Source organism: Giraffa tippelskirchi, chromosome 8 (genome assembly GCF_054371585.1).
Source record: "Giraffa tippelskirchi isolate mGirTip1 chromosome 8, T2T-mGirTip1v1.2.pri, whole genome shotgun sequence".
NCBI lineage: Eukaryota > Metazoa > Chordata > Mammalia > Artiodactyla > Giraffidae > Giraffa > Giraffa tippelskirchi.
The window spans coordinates 66,883,821-66,900,593 of record NC_137282.1 but is presented as its reverse complement, the minus strand read 5'-3'; the positions used below and the strand labels follow the sequence as shown (position 1 = coordinate 66,900,593).

General features: G+C 54.4%; 2 protein-coding genes across 2 annotated transcripts; both read left to right on the top strand.

Annotated features, from left to right (window-relative positions):
• The first annotated feature begins 1,484 nt into the window (after positions 1–1,484).
• LOC145517134 (uncharacterized) lies at positions 1,485–5,470 on the top strand. The gene is made up of 3 exons (XM_081519395.1): positions 1,485–3,853; positions 4,253–4,565; positions 4,818–5,470. The coding sequence occupies exons 1-3, from the start codon at positions 3,617–3,619 to the stop codon at positions 5,444–5,446; spliced, it is 1,179 nt and encodes a 392-aa protein (XP_081375521.1). The 5' UTR covers positions 1,485–3,616; the 3' UTR covers positions 5,447–5,470.
• Positions 5,471–11,302: 5,832 nt separating this feature from the next.
• LOC145517264 (uncharacterized) lies at positions 11,303–13,112 on the top strand. The gene is made up of 3 exons (XM_081519539.1): positions 11,303–11,495; positions 11,895–12,207; positions 12,460–13,112. The coding sequence occupies exons 1-3, from the start codon at positions 11,361–11,363 to the stop codon at positions 13,086–13,088; spliced, it is 1,077 nt and encodes a 358-aa protein (XP_081375665.1). The 5' UTR covers positions 11,303–11,360; the 3' UTR covers positions 13,089–13,112.
• The last annotated feature ends 3,661 nt before the right edge of the window (positions 13,113–16,773 follow it).

Here is a 16,773-nt window from a genome sequence, read left to right as displayed (position 1 = left end):
ACTGCCGCAGGCGGACCTCACGCCCCTCCCACTTATGGAGCCTGACCTCCCCCGGCCCCACCCCTTCCCCTACCCCAGCAGGACGAGAGCTCCTCTTCCCCTGGCTTCTAACGTGAGGCCCGGCCCTGGGCCCCGATTGGGCACTGCCCCAGTCCGGAGCCAATCACAGTGGCCAAGGAGGTGGAAGGCACCGATTGGCCAGGGCCAGGTCATGTGACCATACTCCCCAGGAAACTCAAATATTACCAAGATTCCCTAAGAAACCAATGAACAAAATTATCCAGTAAAGGCAAACCGTACTTTTTAATGAGGCCAAAGTCACAGAAAAAAAAAAAAAAAAGCTTCACAATGAAGTGCTCAAGGAAGCTACAAAATAAACTTTCAAAAAAGTTTAGTAGTTTTTTTAATAGGGTGACGGAGAGCTATACCTATCCCATATATGTGAATTTAGGTTTAAACTAGATTTCCCTTGGCTATTTTATAAGACAAAAAAACCCACATCACCCCCTTTCACTCCCCCCCACACCCAAAAAGTGTTTTAATCTATTGAATTTTTGTGTCCTCAGTTGTGTCTGATACACGGCAACTCACGATCTCTACACAGCCAGGCTCTTCCGTCCATGGAATTCAGGGCAATTTTTTCTGTCACAGTAAATGCCCACCCTGGGTGATCCAAACGGAAGGGCTCAGAGGCTCCTGAGAGACTAACTCCTTTCAGCTGAGCACAGAGCTGGCTCCTCACTGGGATGCCTGTGGCCTGGGGCTCCCAGAGGGGAGAGCAGCACTCGCCCCACCGTGTGGTCACTGCTGGAAGTGCAGGCTGCTCCTCACTCCCCCTTGACAGTGTCCCTGAGGGCAGAACAGTGTGAAGTTAATCAAGGTGGAAACGCAAACTCCAATGCAAGCAAACTTCCCTCAAGGTCTCCAATACCACTCAGGAACAGGGTATTGGAAACTTCAGGGGATGACATGAATGAAGATGGAGACTTGACACCTTACACCGAGTTCACTTCCAGTTATCCCTAGACAAACACTCCATGAAAACTTGTCACAAATCTAGAGGAACAATGAGCCGAAACCGGACACGTGCTTTGAGTCTTCACACACAAAACTAAAAGGCAGTCCACAAAAAAAAACCAGGAGAATACAGTGGACTTTGCAAAATCAAAGATATCTACTGTGGGAAAGACCTCAGTACAAAAGCAAAAGACAGGTCATACATCGCGAGACGAATGAGTGGAAACACAAAGCTTATCAAGGATGTGTCTCCAAACAGACAAAGAACACCAACACAACAAGCCTGTGAAAACTAGGGAAAGGTCTGAAGGGACACCAGACTGAGGAAGACACACACAGAGTATCCCGGATGATGTCCAGCACTGAGGGCCTGAAGAATCAACAGTCTAGTTGTACCTCCTCAGGCCTGTGTGACCCTGGGTGAGGCCTCTGTTTCCCGGTGGCTCTGAGAGATGGACAGGGAGGAAGGGGAAGAGAAATCACTTGCATTTCTAATACTCACAGCAAAGTCTTCCAATGAGAAGGGAATTATCACCCCCACTGACAATGCCATTCACTGAAGTGATCCCCACGGGTCCATCTAACCCAGAAGGGAAGGAAGGACCTGTTCTCACAAAACGGCGAGAGATGGAAGAAGGAAGATCAAGCCCACACCAATCCCTGGAAAGAGAAGCTGTGCTCAGGGCTTGAAAGAATTCCTATTTGGAAAATGATATCCCAGCCCCACAAGGCAATCCACAGCTTCGATGCTATTCCTCCCAAAATGCCAATGCATTTTCGCACCCAACCAAGAATTGCAAAAGGGGTACGGAAACAGAAAAGAGCCTAAATTGTCAATACAATCCGACGAAAAAGCCCCGATACGGACATCCAAGGTTGTGTGAAAGGAAATTAGACGACCAAACTAGGATCCTCAGGAGAGTATCGGAGAAGGCAATGGCGACCCACTCCAGTACTCTTGCCTGGAAAATGCCCTGGACGGAGGAGCCTGGTAGGCTGCAGGCCATGGGGTCGCGCAGAGTCAGACACGACTGAAGTGACTTAGCCGCAGCAGCAGCAGCAGGAGCCGGACAGTATGCTATTGGGAATACAACAACACACACAGATCCAGATCGATGGAATAAAGTTGAGGGTCCAGACACAGACCCCAGCATCCATGCTCAACTCATCTCTGACACAGAAGGGGAGAATATCCAAATGGGAACAAGAAAGCCTCTTCAATACATGTCCATGGGAAAACCAGACAGCTACATCTGAAGAACGCTATTGGTTTTGATCTCAGACCACCTCAATATCGGGGAAAACCTCACCCTAAAGGCTGATGTCATGAGATAGCTAGAAAGAAGCGTAGGTCAAAGGCTCCTTAACATCAGAGTCTCCTTGCCATTTGCTGGGCGGAGGTAGAAATGGGTCTCTTCAAGTAAGGGAAAGAGGTACACGAAGTACACCAATGGGTTTCCATCCAATGGAACCTCTTCACAACAGAGAAGCTAAGCAAGCATTCACAAATGCAAAAGAGAGGAAACGGAACACGAGAGACTCCTTGCAAGTGGTGTATCTGAGAAGGGGTTCATATGGAAAGAGACGAAGAATGCACAGCACTCAGATTCCAAGAAACACCACCACCACCCTTGACCCTTCCCCCATGACCAACTCCGACCTAAAGCCTTTCTCTCCCTCTAACCTATCCCTAAAACATAACCCTCATCTAATCATATACACGTGCATTCCTAGCATCCATCCGTCCACACACGAGAGAGAAAGAGGAAGACACAGACTGAATTGAGAAAGGAAAAGAGAGGGACACAGCCAGAGAGAGACACGGAACCAAAGAGAGGAAAGGAGTCGATGGTCCAGACTTTTCATCAATCTGTCTCGAAGGTAGAAGCAATGACAGCGCCCATCCACCCCAGAAGGGGGAAAAGGACGGAAGGTTTGGAGAGGAAAAGACAAGAACGCAGGGAGCCATTAGAAGCTCAGCCACCCGCAGAAGCCGAGCTGGGACACTTGAACAGAATCTCAATGGAAACAGAGGACCAGAAAGTTGGCCACTCTTTTCTATAAGAGAGGGAGACCTTCGAGTCTTCCTTTCGGTCCTCCAACTTGGATGCGGGGTCTCAAAACAGTCAGGAGGGGGAGTGCCTTTTCCTGGGTACCACGGCACATCCAGGCCTCGTTCTGCCCCATTCTGTGCTGTGTCAGCCCAGGAAGGAATCTTTCTTTCTGAAGTCTCAGCGCACACGCTCCACGTGATATCGGCCCCAGGTGGAAAGGCATGGAGCTGCTCGTAGGCCGACAGACCTAGGAAGCAGATGGGAGAATGACCGCCACTCTGCAGATGGAGAGACTGGGGAAACCCTGAGGGGCATATGCTTGTCCAGGGCCACACCACTTATGAGAAGAAGGAGCCTGGTCTGAGAGCAGCGGGGCCCTCGGAGCTCAGGCCCTGGCTGCACCCAGGCCTCCCCAGGGCTGTCGGCTGGGCTGGGTGGGTGTCACTGTGCCTGCACATGGCTTAAGGGTGGTGGTCGAGCAGTCAGAAACCCAGGGATTCGCTTGGGAAGTTTTGGGGAAGGGACCTCAGCACGAACCCCAGGAAATGATGTCACCTGCCGGCAACAGAACCCAACAGAACCCGCAACCCGGGTATCCAGGCCTCGAGAGCGGAGAGGAGCCCCCAGCCAGATCACTTGCTGCCGAGATGTTCTGCTGTTTGCCCCTGCCCAGAGGCCGGGGCCTCAGGAGAGCTCACAGGCAGTGTGCGTGGGCACCCTGTCGACGTTGGCTCAGGGCACCCCCGAGACGCCTCTGGCCCTTTGCCCGGAGAAACAGAAAGGTAACACGGGGAGCCCCAGGCCGGGCCAGGCCACCTCTCCCATGCCACCCGGAAACACCGGGTCCTTTGCCTGTGTGTGTGGATGCGGGTTTCTCGGGGTGTGTCTCCCTCAAGGAAGCCCAGGTGGATGTGGGGTCAGAAGCCTGCGGACAAGTTGTGTCCACACCCCAGGGGAGAGCATGCTGGGCGGGATGGGGAGAGTGCGGGCAGGGCCGGCCGCCCAGGCTGACCTCACACCCTCAGGTGGGTCTCTTTCCTCCCGGGTGGGGATCTGAGCAGACACACGTCTCTGACCCTTCTGGGCAGAGAAGTTCGAGCAGGCCGAAGCAGCGGCTCCACTGGCCAGGCCCAGCTCGGAAAACTCCCAGCATGGCTGGCTGACGGTCACTGTCGTTGCAGAGCTTCCCACGTGATGAGGCCGAGGACGGGGACACCCCATCCAGCTCCCGGAGGGAGGGGTCGGAGCACCACCCCCCCGCCCGTGAGGCCCAGTGCAGGCTCCAGGTGAGCGTGCCCACGGAGGCATCAGCCCCACCGGGGGCGAAGCGGAGGCGGGGAAGGCCTGCTGCCGAGACACCGCCCAGGATACACCCGGCGGCCCAGTCTGAGGCTGCCACGGAGCTCAGCACACCCGGCTCCGACCCAGAGTCCCGAGAACCCCGGCCTCTGAGGCAGCAGGAGGACCTGGAGCCCAGCACGCCAGAGCACAGAGGTGAGGACGCTGGGGCTGGTGTACGGGAGTGTGTGCGGAGGGGGTGCTGAGCTACACAGGGACGAGTCCCCGAAAGCTGCTGCTGGGCCTGCAGCAAGCGCTGGCCTCACACCCCCCGCCCCCCATCTTGCACACTTCAGTCCCAAAAGACAGCCGACCCTGGGTATTCTTTGGGAATCTCTTGGAAGCTTTCTGTCCCGGGATACGCACATGCCAAGGCTGGCCTGCGGGCAAACGATGCTTCTCCCACAGCTCTAGCACTGGCCTCCAACTGGAACCAGGCTCCACTTCCCAGACCTGTCCCTACAGAGGTGGTGGCTCCAGGTGCAGGACCCAGGGATCCACCGAGGGCAGATGGAGAACCGAGACTTGCCCTCGCAGAGACACCAGGCCAGCTGGGTACTGGCCAGCACACCGGGCAGATCGGATCTCCGTGCCTGCAGGACCCCCAGCCCCAGGCACTGATGTCCCACCCCCTCAGCCAGAACCTCCACCTCCACGTGCACCTCTACCTGCTCGGCCTTTGGCAGGAGAACCCGAGGCAGAGGAGGAGTCACCGCCTCGGCAGGGAGAGCCTGCCCTGGCTCCCGCGCAACACCCAGACGCCCACGATGACTCACCCACCCCTGCAGGGAGAACGAGCCCCCGCTCTGGACAGAGACCCAGAGCCCTTGCCGGAAACACCACGTCCAGGGGAGCGGTCGGCTCTGCAGCCTCCATCCCTGTCTGCTCACCGTGGACGCCGTCAACTCGGTCTGCCCCCAGGGGACATGGAGTTCCTTTCCCCCGAACTGCTTTGCATTTGGTTTGTTTCCACCTTTCTGGTGATGTTTTCTTTTTTGCGTGGTTTCCTGTATTTTTGTTGGTTAAGTTGGGATTAGTAAACTTTTTCATCATTGTTGCAATTTGGGAACACTGTTGTGTAACTCTGGTGATACTGTGTTACCATCACCACTTTGTAGTTTCAGACCCGTTCCATCTTTATGCCCCACCCCCCAACAAAGCCTGGATTCAAGGCAAGCACGCCCTGTTCATCCCTCCGCCCGATCCTGAACACAGTTTCATCTTTTCCTTCTGCATTCCTTCCTATATTCTTGGTGTCCCCAATCAATGACTCTCAGTGAAATGACTGAAGGAGTTTTTTTCGGACGCTCCACCTACTGTAAGACTCCACTGGAGAGTTCTCATGTTTATGTCCTTTGAACTAGCCTTTGATAGCTGAAAGGACGTTGTACGTCCTTTCAAGATACCATGTGCCAAACGAAGCCCTTTTGGCAAATGCCATCATTATCTCCAGGCAGGCATTGCTGTTTGAAGGGTGCCATCTCAGCCAGAAGGCAGAGGCTGAGCTCCTCTTGTTGCACCAGCTCCCAAAAGAAGCCAAGAAAGGGAGCTGGAACAACAAACCACCCCAACGCCCAGGAAAGCGTTCTTCATGACAGAAGGCTAGAAAATGACCCAACATCCTTGTGGCCCAGAACCCCTCTAGAAATTCACTGTTCCATAAAAAAGAGAAACAGATGGGAAGTTCCAAGGAGAGGCAATGCCCATGGCCAGTGTATTTTAGAGACGGCCTGACCGCTCCGGGGAAGACACGCACTGACAGAACCCCTTGGGAAACAGCCGTGATAGTCCTCACTGTCGTAAGGGATTCCTCTGGGGACAACCTGCCCTGGGCACCACACGAGGGAGCAGACCGGCTTCTCTTCCTCTGCCCCCACACCATTCACTCATGAAGGCAGCTCAGGTGTTCTCATGCCCTGCCTGCCTGCCTGCCTGGCTCATCCGTGAGCTGTGACCACCTCCAGGACAGGACTCCACCTTCTGCTCTCTGTGTACCGTGAATCTGCACACAGTGGGCTTTCAGAACCTTAGGAGACTTGAGCCATTCCCACTCGAGCCAGAACCCTCCCCAGGAAGGAAAACAGCTGTGGAGTCCTTTTGGCCCCAGCACTGGTTCCGAAACCCTGGCGGCTCCTAGAGCCTCTACGGTGTGAAGAGGGAGGTCCCTTTTGACAGAGCTTTCCGGCCGTCAGATCTAAGCTGCTGTTTCACTGTCAGCTGTGTCTCTTCCGTTGCAGTGTTGCAGGTGGGCCACGCTGCTCCAAAGGAGCTCACAAGCTGAGTTTCAAGGGAGGTATTGAGAGGACAGGGATGGCTACAACGTGCTGCAAACTGAGTGAGGGTCCCCACAATCCTCAGCAAAGGTGTGTGGTGTGCAAGTGGGGAGTAGAGGGCCCCCAAGTTCCAAAGGAAGGGAGGTACTCGGGAGCTAAAGCCCTTGGCTGCTGTGGTAGCAGCTGCAGATGGCAGCTCGTCCACAGTGCACTTCGAATGAGGTCATATGAGCGGGACTCTGGAAATGGCTCCGAAATCCAGAGAAAGGGGTCAGGGTATGTGGGAATCCGGCGGGGGTGGGGGGTGGATGAAGGAAGGTGTCCTTCCTCTCTCCAGTGCAATTTGGTTTGGTGAGTCTCAAAGCTACCAGATGGCACTTCCCAAGTCAGGCCCCCGCAGGAATCAGGGTGGGCTGCATGCCTCGGCCCCTGCCACAGGGACAAGCCACACCAGTGGCCTCCCTGAGCTCCAATGGCCGGATCTGGGGGTTCTGTCTGGGTGCACACCTGCTTGTTCTGGCCAAGTTCCCCGCTTCTCTGAGCACCAGCTTCAACCTCTCGAATGAGGACATCGATTGCTACCTTGGCACGTTACTCTCTTCATCCTGTGAAGACTCATTAGGCTTATCCTACAATTACTAGCTGGCCCGAGGAGATATCTCCTGAATCCAGATTAAGCTGGAGTCTCCCAGGCTCATCTGGCATGTCTTCCCTGAAGTCTGCCAAAACCCACACCCTTGCGTTTCCAGGGACTCCCCTTAGCCAGCTGGGCAGAAAACCCAGCATGTTTCAAACAAGCTGACAGACAAGCGGGAGAGGACTCACGGGCAGACGGCTTCCCTCAGGTCTCGGGTGGAGCTCTGGGACCACAGCAGCAACAGGCCATCCCAGTCCCTGGGCTCAGCAGCGCCCTCATTCTCACGCCGGCGGCTCTGCCCTGAGGGGAGCAGGAAGGTCACCAACTGCCGCAGGCGGACCTCACGCCCCTCCCACTTATGGAGCCTGACCTCCCCCGGCCCCACCCCTTCCCCTACCCCAGCAGGACGAGAGCTCCTCTTCCCCTGGCTTCTAACGTGAGGCCCGGCCCTGGGCCCCGATTGGGCACTGCCCCAGTCCGGAGCCAATCACAGTGGCCAAGGAGGTGGAAGGCACCGATTGGCCAGGGCCAGGTCATGTGACCATACTCCCCAGGAAACTCAAATATTACCAAGATTCCCTAAGAAACCAATGAACAAAATTATCCAGTAAAGGCAAACCGTACTTTTTAATGAGGCCAAAGTCACAGAAAAAAAAAAAAAAAGCTTCACAATGAAGTGCTCAAGGAAGCTACAAAATAAACTTTCAAAAAAGTTTAGTAGTTTTTTTAATAGGGTGACGGAGAGCTATACCTATCCCATATATGTGAATTTAGGTTTAAACTAGATTTCCCTTGGCTATTTTATAAGACAAAAAAACCCACATCACCCCCTTTTACTCCCCCCCACACCCAAAAAGTGTTTTAATCTATTGAATTTTTGTGTCCTCAGTTGTGTCTGATACACGGCAACTCACGATCTCTACACAGCCAGGCTCTTCCGTCCATGGAATTCAGGGCAATTTTTTCTGTCACAGTAAATGCCCACCCTGGGTGATCCAAACGGAAGGGCTCAGAGGCTCCTGAGAGACTAACTCCTTTCAGCTGAGCACAGAGCTGGCTCCTCACTGGGATGCCTGTGGCCTGGGGCTCCCAGAGGGGAGAGCAGCACTCGCCCCACCGTGTGGTCACTGCTGGAAGTGCAGGCTGCTCCTCACTCCCCCTTGACAGTGTCCCTGAGGGCAGAACAGTGTGAAGTTAATCAAGGTGGAAACGCAAACTCCAATGCAAGCAAACTTCCCTCAAGGTCTCCAATACCACTCAGGAACAGGGTATTGGAAACTTCAGGGGATGACATGAATGAAGATGGAGACTTGACACCTTACACCGAGTTCACTTCCAGTTATCCCTAGACAAACACTCCATGAAAACTTGTCACAAATCTAGAGGAACAATGAGCCGAAACCGGACACGTGCTTTGAGTCTTCACACACAAAACTAAAAGGCAGTCCACAAAAAAAAACCAGGAGAATACAGTGGACTTTGCAAAATCAAAGATATCTACTGTGGGAAAGACCTCAGTACAAAAGCAAAAGACAGGTCATACATCGCGAGACGAATGAGTGGAAACACAAAGCTTATCAAGGATGTGTCTCCAAACAGACAAAGAACACCAACACAACAAGCCTGTGAAAACTAGGGAAAGGTCTGAAGGGACACCAGACTGAGGAAGACACACACAGAGTATCCCGGATGATGTCCAGCACTGAGGGCCTGAAGAATCAACAGTCTAGTTGTACCTCCTCAGGCCTGTGTGACCCTGGGTGAGGCCTCTGTTTCCCGGTGGCTCTGAGAGATGGACAGGGAGGAAGGGGAAGAGAAATCACTTGCATTTCTAATACTCACAGCAAAGTCTTCCAATGAGAAGGGAATTATCACCCCCACTGACAATGCCATTCACTGAAGTGATCCCCACGGGTCCATCTAACCCAGAAGGGAAGGAAGGACCTGTTCTCACAAAACGGCGAGAGATGGAAGAAGGAAGATCAAGCCCACACCAATCCCTGGAAAGAGAAGCTGTGCTCAGGGCTTGAAAGAATTCCTATTTGGAAAATGATATCCCAGCCCCACAAGGCAATCCACAGCTTCGATGCTATTCCTCCCAAAATGCCAATGCATTTTCGCACCCAACCAAGAATTGCAAAAGGGGTACGGAAACAGAAAAGAGCCTAAATTGTCAATACAATCCGACGAAAAAGCCCCGATACGGACATCCAAGGTTGTGTGAAAGGAAATTAGACGACCAAACTAGGATCCTCAGGAGAGTATCGGAGAAGGCAATGGCGACCCACTCCAGTACTCTTGCCTGGAAAATGCCCTGGACGGAGGAGCCTGGTAGGCTGCAGGCCATGGGGTCGCGCAGAGTCAGACACGACTGAAGTGACTTAGCCGCAGCAGCAGCAGCAGGAGCCGGACAGTATGCTATTGGGAATACAACAACACACACAGATCCAGATCGATGGAATAAAGTTGAGGGTCCAGACACAGACCCCAGCATCCATGCTCAACTCATCTCTGACACAGAAGGGGAGAATATCCAAATGGGAACAAGAAAGCCTCTTCAATACATGTCCATGGGAAAACCAGACAGCTACATCTGAAGAACGCTATTGGTTTTGATCTCAGACCACCTCAATATCGGGGAAAACCTCACCCTAAAGGCTGATGTCATGAGATAGCTAGAAAGAAGCGTAGGTCAAAGGCTCCTTAACATCAGAGTCTCCTTGCCATTTGCTGGGCGGAGGTAGAAATGGGTCTCTTCAAGTAAGGGAAAGAGGTACACGAAGTACACCAATGGGTTTCCATCCAATGGAACCTCTTCACAACAGAGAAGCTAAGCAAGCATTCACAAATGCAAAAGAGAGGAAACGGAACATGAGAGACTCCTTGCAAGTGGTGTATCTGAGAAGGGGTTCATATGGAAAGAGACGAAGAATGCACAGCACTCAGATTCCAAGAAACACCACCACCACCCTTGACCCTTCCCCCATGACCAACTCCGACCTAAAGCCTTTCTCTCCCTCTAACCTATCCCTAAAACATAACCCTCATCTAATCATATACATGTGCATTCCTAGCATCCATCCGTCCACACACGAGAGAGAAAGAGGAAGACACAGACTGAATTGAGAAAGGAAAAGAGAGGGACACAGCCAGAGAGAGACACGGAACCAAAGAGAGGAAAGGAGTCGATGGTCCAGACTTTTCATCAATCTGTCTCGAAGGTAGAAGCAATGACAGCGCCCATCCACCCCAGAAGGGGGAAAAGGACGGAAGGTTTGGAGAGGAAAAGACAAGAACGCAGGGAGCCATTAGAAGCTCAGCCACCCGCAGAAGCCGAGCTGGGACACTTGAACAGAATCTCAATGGAAACAGAGGACCAGAAAGTTGGCCACTCTTTTCTATAAGAGAGGGAGACCTTCGAGTCTTCCTTTCGGTCCTCCAACTTGGATGTGGGGTCTCAAAACAGTCAGGAGGGGGAGTGCCTTTTCCTGGGTACCACGGCACATCCAGGCCTCGTTCTGCCCCATTCTGTGCTGTGTCAGCCCAGGAAGGAATCTTTCTTTCTGAAGTCTCAGCGCACACGCTCCACGTGATATCGGCCCCAGGTGGAAAGGCATGGAGCTGCTCGTAGGCCGACAGACCTAGGAAGCAGATGGGAGAATGACCGCCACTCTGCAGATGGAGAGACTGGGGAAACCCTGAGGGGCATATGCTTGTCCAGGGCCACACCACTTATGAGAAGAAGGAGCCTGGTCTGAGAGCAGCGGGGCCCTCGGAGCTCAGGCCCTGGCTGCACCCAGGCCTCCCCAGGGCTGTCGGCTGGGCTGGGTGGGTGTCACTGTGCCTGCACATGGCTTAAGGGTGGTGGTCGAGCAGTCAGAAACCCAGGGATTCGCTTGGGAAGTTTTGGGGAAGGGACCTCAGCACGAACCCCAGGAAATGATGTCACCTGCCGGCAACAGAACCCAACAGAACCCGCAACCCGGGTATCCAGGCCTCGAGAGCGGAGAGGAGCCCCCAGCCAGATCACTTGCTGCCGAGATGTTCTGCTGTTTGCCCCTGCCCAGAGGCCGGGGCCTCAGGAGAGCTCACAGGCAGTGTGCGTGGGCACCCTGTCGACGTTGGCTCAGGGCACCCCCGAGACGCCTCTGGCCCTTTGCCCGGAGAAACAGAAAGGTAACACGGGGAGCCCCAGGCCGGGCCAGGCCACCTCTCCCATGCCACCCGGAAACACCGGGTCCTTTGCCTGTGTGTGTGGATGCGGGTTTCTCGGGGTGTGTCTCCCTCAAGGAAGCCCAGGTGGATGTGGGGTCAGAAGCCTGCGGACAAGTTGTGTCCACACCCCAGGGGAGAGCATGCTGGGCGGGATGGGGAGAGTGCGGGCAGGGCCGGCCGCCCAGGCTGACCTCACACCCTCAGGTGGGTCTCTTTCCTCCCGGGTGGGGATCTGAGCAGACACACGTCTCTGACCCTTCTGGGCAGAGAAGTTCGAGCAGGCCGAAGCAGCGGCTCCACTGGCCAGGCCCAGCTCGGAAAACTCCCAGCATGGCTGGCTGACGGTCACTGTCGTTGCAGAGCTTCCCACGTGATGAGGCCGAGGACGGGGACACCCCATCCAGCTCCCGGAGGGAGGGGTCGGAGCACCACCCCCCCGCCCGTGAGGCCCAGTGCAGGCTCCAGGTGAGCGTGCCCACGGAGGCATCAGCCCCACCGGGGGCGAAGCGGAGGCGGGGAAGGCCTGCTGCCGAGACACCGCCCAGGATACACCCGGCGGCCCAGTCTGAGGCTGCCACGGAGCTCAGCACACCCGGCTCCGACCCAGAGTCCCGAGAACCCCGGCCTCTGAGGCAGCAGGAGGACCTGGAGCCCAGCACGCCAGAGCACAGAGGTGAGGACGCTGGGGCTGGTGTACGGGAGTGTGTGCGGAGGGGGTGCTGAGCTACACAGGGACGAGTCCCCGAAAGCTGCTGCTGGGCCTGCAGCAAGCGCTGGCCTCACACCCCCCGCCCCCCATCTTGCACACTTCAGTCCCAAAAGACATCCGACCCTGGGTATTCTTTGGGAATCTCTTGGAAGCTTTCTGTCCCGGGATACGCACATGCCAAGGCTGGCCTGCGGGCAAACGATGCTTCTCCCACAGCTCTAGCACTGGCCTCCAACTGGAACCAGGCTCCACTTCCCAGACCTGTCCCTACAGAGGTGGTGGCTCCAGGTGCAGGACCCAGGGATCCACCGAGGGCAGATGGAGAACCGAGACTTGCCCTCGCAGAGACACCAGGCCAGCTGGGTACTGGCCAGCACACCGGGCAGATCGGATCTCCGTGCCTGCAGGACCCCCAGCCCCAGGCACTGATGTCCCACCCCCTCAGCCAGAACCTCCACCTCCACGTGCACCTCTACCTGCTCGGCCTTTGGCAGGAGAACCCGAGGCAGAGGAGGAGTCACCGCCTCGGCAGGGAGAGCCTGCCCTGGCTCCCGCGCAACACCCAGACGCCCACGATGACTCACCCACCCCTGCAGGGAGAACGAGCCCCCGCTCTGGACAGAGACCCAGAGCCCTTGCCGGAAACACCACGTCCAGGGGAGCGGTCGGCTCTGCAGCCTCCATCCCTGTCTGCTCACCGTGGACGCCGTCAACTCGGTCTGCCCCCAGGGGACATGGAGTTCCTTTCCCCCGAACTGCTTTGCATTTGGTTTGTTTCCACCTTTCTGGTGATGTTTTCTTTTTTGCGTGGTTTCCTGTATTTTTGTTGGTTAAGTTGGGATTAGTAAACTTTTTCATCATTGTTGCAATTTGGGAACACTGTTGTGTAACTCTGGTGATACTGTGTTACCATCACCACTTTGTAGTTTCAGACCCGTTCCATCTTTATGCCCCACCCCCCAACAAAGCCTGGATTCAAGGCAAGCACGCCCTGTTCATCCCTCCGCCCGATCCTGAACACAGTTTCATCTTTTCCTTCTGCATTCCTTCCTATATTCTTGGTGTCCCCAATCAATGACTCTCAGTGAAATGACTGAAGGAGTTTTTTTCGGACGCTCCACCTACTGTAAGACTCCACTGGAGAGTTCTCATGTTTATGTCCTTTGAACTAGCCTTTGATAGCTGAAAGGACGTTGTACGTCCTTTCAAGATACCATGTGCCAAACGAAGCCCTTTTGGCAAATGCCATCATTATCTCCAGGCAGGCATTGCTGTTTGAAGGGTGCCATCTCAGCCAGAAGGCAGAGGCTGAGCTCCTCTTGTTGCACCAGCTCCCAAAAGAAGCCAAGAAAGGGAGCTGGAACAACAAACCACCCCAACGCCCAGGAAAGCGTTCTTCATGACAGAAGGCTAGAAAATGACCCAACATCCTTGTGGCCCAGAACCCCTCTAGAAATTCACTGTTCCATAAAAAAGAGAAACAGATGGGAAGTTCCAAGGAGAGGCAATGCCCATGGCCAGTGTATTTTAGAGACGGCCTGACCGCTCCGGGGAAGACACGCACTGACAGAACCCCTTGGGAAACAGCCGTGATAGTCCTCACTGTCGTAAGGGATTCCTCTGGGGACAACCTGCCCTGGGCACCACACGAGGGAGCAGACCGGCTTCTCTTCCTCTGCCCCCACACCATTCACTCATGAAGGCAGCTCAGGTGTTCTCATGCCCTGCCTGCCTGCCTGCCTGGCTCATCCGTGAGCTGTGACCACCTCCAGGACAGGACTCCACCTTCTGCTCTCTGTGTACCGTGAATCTGCACACAGTGGGCTTTCAGAACCTTAGGAGACTTGAGCCATTCCCACTCGAGCCAGAACCCTCCCCAGGAAGGAAAACAGCTGTGGAGTCCTTTTGGCCCCAGCACTGGTTCCGAAACCCTGGCGGCTCCTAGAGCCTCTACGGTGTGAAGAGGGAGGTCCCTTTTGACAGAGCTTTCCGGCCGTCAGATCTAAGCTGCTGTTTCACTGTCAGCTGTGTCTCTTCCGTTGCAGTGTTGCAGGTGGGCCACGCTGCTCCAAAGGAGCTCACAAGCTGAGTTTCAAGGGAGGTATTGAGAGGACAGGGATGGCTACAACGTGCTGCAAACTGAGTGAGGGTCCCCACAATCCTCAGCAAAGGTGTGTGGTGTGCAAGTGGGGAGTAGAGGGCCCCCAAGTTCCAAAGGAAGGGAGGTACTCGGGAGCTAAAGCCCTTGGCTGCTGTGGTAGCAGCTGCAGATGGCAGCTCGTCCACAGTGCACTTCGAATGAGGTCATATGAGCGGGACTCTGGAAATGGCTCCGAAATCCAGAGAAAGGGGTCAGGGTATGTGGGAATCCGGCGGGGGTGGGGGGTGGATGAAGGAAGGTGTCCTTCCTCTCTCCAGTGCAATTTGGTTTGGTGAGTCTCAAAGCTACCAGATGGCACTTCCCAAGTCAGGCCCCCGCAGGAATCAGGGTGGGCTGCATGCCTCGGCCCCTGCCACAGGGACAAGCCACACCAGTGGCCTCCCTGAGCTCCAATGGCCGGATCTGGGGGTTCTGTCTGGGTGCACACCTGCTTGTTCTGGCCAAGTTCCCCGCTTCTCTGAGCACCAGCTTCAACCTCTCGAATGAGGACATCGATTGCTACCTTGGCACGTTACTCTCTTCATCCTGTGAAGACTCATTAGGCTTATCCTACAATTACTAGCTGGCCCGAGGAGATATCTCCTGAATCCAGATTAAGCTGGAGTCTCCCAGGCTCATCTGGCATGTCTTCCCTGAAGTCTGCCAAAACCCACACCCTTGCGTTTCCAGGGACTCCCCTTAGCCAGCTGGGCAGAAAACCCAGCATGTTTCAAACAAGCTGACAGACAAGCGGGAGAGGACTCACGGGCAGACGGCTTCCCTCAGGTCTCGGGTGGAGCTCTGGGACCACAGCAGCAACAGGCCATCCCAGTCCCTGGGCTCAGCAGCGCCCTCATTCTCACGCCGGCGGCTCTGCCCTGAGGGGAGCAGGAAGGTCACCAACTGCCGCAGGCGGACCTCACGCCCCTCCCACTTATGGAGCCTGACCTCCCCCGGCCCCACCCCTTCCCCTACCCCAGCAGGACGAGAGCTCCTCTTCCCCTGGCTTCTAACGTGAGGCCCGGCCCTGGGCCCCGATTGGGCACTGCCCCAGTCCGGAGCCAATCACAGTGGCCAAGGAGGTGGAAGGCACCGATTGGCCAGGGCCAGGTCATGTGACCATACTCCCCAGGAAACTCAAATATTACCAAGATTCCCTAAGAAACCAATGAACAAAATTATCCAGTAAAGGCAAACCGTACTTTTTAATGAGGCCAAAGTCACAGGAAAAAAAAAAAAAAAGCTTCACAATGAAGTGCTCAAGGAAGCTGCAAAATAAACTTTCAGAAAAGTTTAGTAGTTTTTTTAATAGGGTGACGGAGAGCTATACCTATCCCATATATGTGAATTTAGGTTTAAACTAGATTTCCCTTGGCTATTTTATAAGACAAAAAAACCCACATCACCCCCTTTCATTCCCCCCCACACCCAAAAAGTGTTTTAATCTATTGAATTTTTGTGTCCTCAGTTGTGTCTGATTCACGGCAACTCACGATCTCTACACAGCCAGGCTCTTCCGTCCATGGAATTCAGGGCAATTTTTTCTGTCACAGTAAATGCCCACCCTGGGTGATCCAAACGGAAGGGCTCAGAGGCTCCTGAGAGACTAACTCCTTTCAGCTGAGCACAGAGCTGGCTCCTCACTGGGATGCCTGTGGCCTGGGGCTCCCAGAGGGGAGAGCAGCACTCGCCCCACCGTGTGGTCACTGCTGGAAGTGCAGGCTGCTCCTCACTCCCCCTTGACAGTGTCCCTGAGGGCAGAACAGTGTGAAGTTAATCAAGGTGGAAACGCAAACTCCAATGCAAGCAAACTTCCCTCAAGGTCTCCAATACCACTCAGGAACAGGGTATTGGAAACTGCAGGGGATGACATGAATGAAGATGGAGACTTGACACCTTACACCGAGTTCACTTCCAGTTATCCCTAGACAAACATTCCATGAAAACTTGTCACAAATCTAGAGGAACAATGAGCCGAAACCGGACACGTGCTTTGAGTCTTCACACACAAAACTAAAAGGCAGTCCACAAAAAAAACCAGGAGAATACAGTGGACTTTGCAAAATCAAAGATATCTACTGTGGGAAAGACCTCAGTACCAAAGCAAAAGACAGGTCATACATCGCGAGATGAATGAGTGGAAACACAAAGCTTATCAAGGATGTGTCTCCAAACAGACAAAGAACACCAACACAACAAGCCTGTGAAAACTAGGGAAAGGTCTGAAGGGACACCAGACTGAGGAAGACACACACAGAGTATCCCGGATGATGTCCAGCACTGAGGGCCTGAAGAATCAACAGTCTAGTTGTACCTCCTCAGGCCTGTGTGACCCTGGGTGAGGCCTCTGTTTCCCGGTGGCCCTGAGAGATGGACAGGGAGGAAGGGGA